Genomic DNA, 4,403 nt, shown 5'->3' with positions numbered 1-4,403 from the left:
CCTGCACGGCCTGGTGCCCACACCCACGGGCCCTCACCGTCCCGCACGGCCTGGTGCCCACACCCACGGGCCCTCACCGTCCTGCACGGCCTGGCTCCCAGCACTCACTGTGGTGATGTAGCGGGAGTGGAACTCAGACGCCTCCTTCAGGAAGGACAGGCCGGGGTGGGTGTTGACCACGTCCTGTGCACACGGAGACCGGCAGTCAGCACGCCCTCAGCTCAGCATGGGACGGTCACGCCCGAACGCTCGCCCCACGCCGACCTCAGAAACTCGCAGTGCGAGTAACCAGGACACGGTTTCCGCCAAGGATGAGCTGTCGGGCGATCCCTGCCGTGGTGAACTGTGGCCTGACAAGGTCCCCGACACCAGACCCGTGTCAAGGTGTGCTGGGGGCCAGCGTGGCCGGGGACACCACTGAGCGGTGGCCACAGCATAGACGCAGCCACTCGAGTCGTTCGGGGACTTTGTGATAATGACTCGAGGGATGGACAGTAACGCGTGCTGAGGGGGTTAAGGTGCTGGACTCCCACATGGCCAACCACAGTTCGAGTGCCGGACCCGGTGGCTTGCTCTCACTTTCTCTCTGTCTCTCTCTCTGGTCAAATTAAAATAAATGAATGAATACATAAAATTAAATAAACACTTCTTTAAAAAAAGAATTAGAGGGACCTGCAGATGACGTCAAGTTATGTCACTGAACTTCCATGTGCTCAACCGCGGTTGGAGTCCTGGACCCAGAGGGGAAGACCTGCGTGGTGCAGACAAGACCTGCCTTGTGAGGGAGAAACAGGTACGAGTGGTGCAGACAGCCCTGTGAGGAGGGCAGACCGTGTGGTGTAGGCAGTCCATCCTGTGAGGAGGGTCAGACTGTGTGGTGTGGACAGCCCCGTGTGGAGGGTAGACCGTGTGGTGTGGACAGCCCCGTGTGGAGGGCAGACCGTGTGGTGTGAACAGCCCCGTGTGGAGGGTAGACCGTGTGGTGTGGACAGCCCCATGTGGAGGGTAGACGATGTGGTGTAGACAGCCCTGAGCGGAGGGTAGACCACGTGGTGTAGACAGCCCTGTGTGGAGGGTAGACCGTGTGGTGTAGACAGCCCTGTGCGGAGGGCAGACCGTGTGGTGTGGACAGCCCTGTGTGGAGGGCAGACCGTGTGGTGTAGACAGCCCTGTGTGGAGCGTATACCATGTAGTGTGGACAGCCCCGTGAGGAGGGCAGATCGAGTGGTGTAGACAGCCCTGTGCGGAGGGCAGACTGTGTGATGTGGACAGCCCCGTGAGGAGGGCAGACCGTGTGGTGTGGACATCCCCATGTGGAGGGCAGACCGTGTGGTGTGGACAGCCCTGTGTGGAGGGCAGACCGTGTGGTGTAGACAGCCCTGTGTGGAGGGTATACCATGTAGTGTGGACAGCCCCGTGAGGAGGGCAGATCGAGTGGTGTAGACAGCCCTGTGTGGAGCGTATACCATGTAGTGTGGACAGCCCCGTGAGGAGGGCAGACCGTGTGGTGTGGACATCCCCATGAGGAGGTCAGACCGTGTGGTGTGGACAGCCCTGTGTGGAGGGCAGACCGTGTGGTGTAGACAGCCCTGTGTGGAGGGTATACCATGTAGTGTGGACAGCCCCGTGAGGAGGGCAGATCGAGTGGTGTAGACAGCCCTGTGCGGAGGGCAGACTGTGTGATGTGGACAGCCCCGTGAGGAGGGCAGACCGTGTGGTGTGGACATCCCCATGAGGAGGTCAGACCGTGTGGTGTGGACAGCCCTGTGCGGAGGGCAGACCGTGTGGTGTAGGACAGCCCTGTGTGGAGGGTAGACTGTGTGGTGTGGACAGCCCCATGTGGAGGGCAGACCGTGTGGTGTAAGCAGCCCTGTGCGGAGGGCAGACTGTGTGGTGTAGACAGCCCTGTGTGGAGGGCAGACTGTGTGGTGTGGACAGCCCTGTGCGGAGGGCAGACCGTGTGGCGTGGACAGCCCGCCCTGTGTGGAGGGCAGACCGTGTGATGGTGTGGACAGCCCTGTGCGGAGGGCAGATGGTGTGGTGTGGACTGCCCGCCCTGTGAGGAGGGAGTAGCGGGTCGCTGTGGTGTGGACAGCCCTGTGCGGAGGGCAGAGCGTGGGCTCACCTGCAGGAAGGGCACGAAGTCGTCTTGCACCAGGTAGCTGCAGCCAGGGCTCATGAGCAGGTGCACGAACTTGGCCGCATCGTCGTGACAGTTCTGCAGGATCCTGGGACCACAGGGAGGACTTCCGAGCCGTCCTCGCACACAGGGTGTCCCTGGGGCCCCTCCCACACACGGCGGAAAATGGAGGACCGCGTGCCGCCTGCAGCCGGCCTCCCTCCCTCCCTGCCTGGGCCTCAGGGTGTTTCTGACAGCTCCTCTGGCTGCTCAGGACAGTGGACAGATGGGGACGGTGGACAGACGGGGACGGTGGACAGATGTCCCTGCCCTCCCTCTGCCTGGCCCAGAAGACTCACTTTCTCCACATGGCCACGAACTTGTGCACAGACACCGAGCCAGTGCGCTCCCCGCCGGCACCGTAGAATAAGGGCCCCTTCCAGTAGAGCGGGCAGCCACAGGCCTGTGCAGCGGGAAAGAGGGTGGTCGGTGCCTGGGCACCCGTGGCAGGGGGGCGGTTGGTGGCCCGGGCAGCTGTGCAGGTGGAGGTGGGTGGCCGGTGGCCTGGGCGCCCGCGGCTCCCGCTGCACACCTGGGGCTCTCAGAGCCCGTCATGTCTGTAGAGAACACACCCCAGACTCCAGACCGGCTCCTGTGAAGCGTGTCCACACAGGGCTGGACTGTTTCCGCGCTGGGCACCGGGCACTGCCAGACCCGGGGGAAGGGACGTCGGGATATGGAGGGCAGAGTTCCACAGCTGCCCGGACCGGAGAGCGTGACTCACCCGACTCGGGAGGGGACCACGCCCAGGGGTCTGCAAGCCCAGGACACACACCCAGCTGCCCACCGTGAGCACGGGCAGGCGACCGTGTAAGCCAGAGGCCATGCGATGCGACTGACAAGACGTGATCCGTACGGGGCCAGCCTCTGGGCCTGGTGCTTAAGGGAGCTGCCCGCCGCGTGGCCGACACAGTCCCAATCTCAGCTCCATGGCTTGAAAAATGCACCAGGCCCCCGTGTGCCCAAGATGGAGAAATGGAGAAAGGATCGTGACATCACACCCCACGGGGGATGCCTTCTCCAGGTGGTGGAGTGGTTAACATGCTAGGCTCCCCACGCATGACCACAGTTCTATTCCCGGATCCAGTAGGTTGAAACTCACACTGGGCGTGTGTGCGTGTGTGCCCAAAATCTGAAGAGGAGAATGGAGGAGGGACTGTGGTGTGGCCATCCCCCTGGGGGCGATTTCTCTTTCTAACTCTCTCTGGCAAGTGCACACATCCTATAGCAAAAAAAAAAAAAACCAAAAACATCTAAAAACAAGAGTGGGGCCAGCAGATGGCGTGGTGGCTAAGGGTGCTGGATTCCTACGTGGCCGATCATGGTTCAAGTCCGGGTCCTGGTGGCTTGCTTTCTCACTTTCCATCTCTCTCTTTGGTTAAATTAAAATACTACTACTACTAATAATAACAACAAATGGAATTAAATAAATAAATGAATGTTAAAAAAAATAAAAAGAGGGGCTGGACACATGCCCCGCCCGCCCCAGCAGCGCTGCCTCGAGGGTGAGGCTCGGGGAAGCAGCACAGGCTGGCAAGGTCTGAGCCCCGGAGGGTGTGGACCCCCAGAACGGGCGTCAGGACGACAGTGCGAGACATGCCTGCTGCCCAAGGTCGCCCGCGCTGCACACAGGCAGACTGATGGCACCTGGCTGCTGGGGGAGGCCCCTGGGGCACGGCCGGCAGAGTGACCCGCACGTCCTCCCGGCTCCGACCACACCCTCCTGGCCGCGGAGACACGCCAGGCCTCACGGCTTCCTAAGCTGCGCCTGCATGTTTTTTCTCTGGGCAGGCGGGCGGGCGGCACACGGACACGTCGTCCTCACCGCGTGCCGGGTTCCAGGACGTGCAACCAGCAGCCGTGGGCACTGCGGCGTGTGAGCGTGCGGGAAGGGACGGGCAGGCCCGTGTGCACGCGTGGCACCCACCTTCGCCACCCTGCCCATGTCGTCCATGGTGGCCCTCTCCTGCGGGAACTGGGCGAACGTGCTCTCGATCTTGGCGATGACGGCGTCCACGCTGGCGGCCTGCTGGGGGCGGCCCCTGGGGAAGTAGAAGGCTGGAATGCTCTGGCTGGTGGCTGGGGGCGCCGGCTCCTCCTTCTTCCTCTGCACCTGCGCGGGCCGAGGGGCGCCCGGTCAGCCCGCCACTCAGCACGCCCGGGACCGCGCCTGGGACCGCGCCCGCTGAGCACCCCCGGTCAGCACGCCAGCGGCGTCGCCTAG

At 62.8% G+C, this 4,403-nt stretch overlaps 1 protein-coding gene across 1 annotated transcript in view; it reads right to left on the bottom strand.

Moving 5' to 3' along the window:
* The window catches only part of PPP2R3B (protein phosphatase 2 regulatory subunit B''beta), a 16,718-nt gene that overhangs the window by 9,638 nt on the left and 2,677 nt on the right, over positions 1-4,403 (bottom strand). Inside the window, exons 3-6 of the mRNA XM_014582518.1 lie at positions 4,107-4,304; positions 2,479-2,582; positions 2,126-2,228; positions 109-183 (exon numbers count right to left, since the gene is read on the bottom strand). Of these exons, the coding sequence (XP_014438004.1) occupies positions 109-183; positions 2,126-2,228; positions 2,479-2,582; positions 4,107-4,304 (480 nt within the window). The remainder of the gene's footprint in view (positions 1-108; positions 184-2,125; positions 2,229-2,478; positions 2,583-4,106; positions 4,305-4,403) is intronic.

This window comes from Tupaia chinensis, unplaced genomic scaffold, assembly GCF_000334495.1.
Source record: "Tupaia chinensis unplaced genomic scaffold, TupChi_1.0 Scaffold143644_1, whole genome shotgun sequence".
NCBI lineage: Eukaryota > Metazoa > Chordata > Mammalia > Scandentia > Tupaiidae > Tupaia > Tupaia belangeri.
Note: the sequence above shows the minus strand (reverse complement) of the source record. Positions and strands in the feature narration are given on the sequence as shown.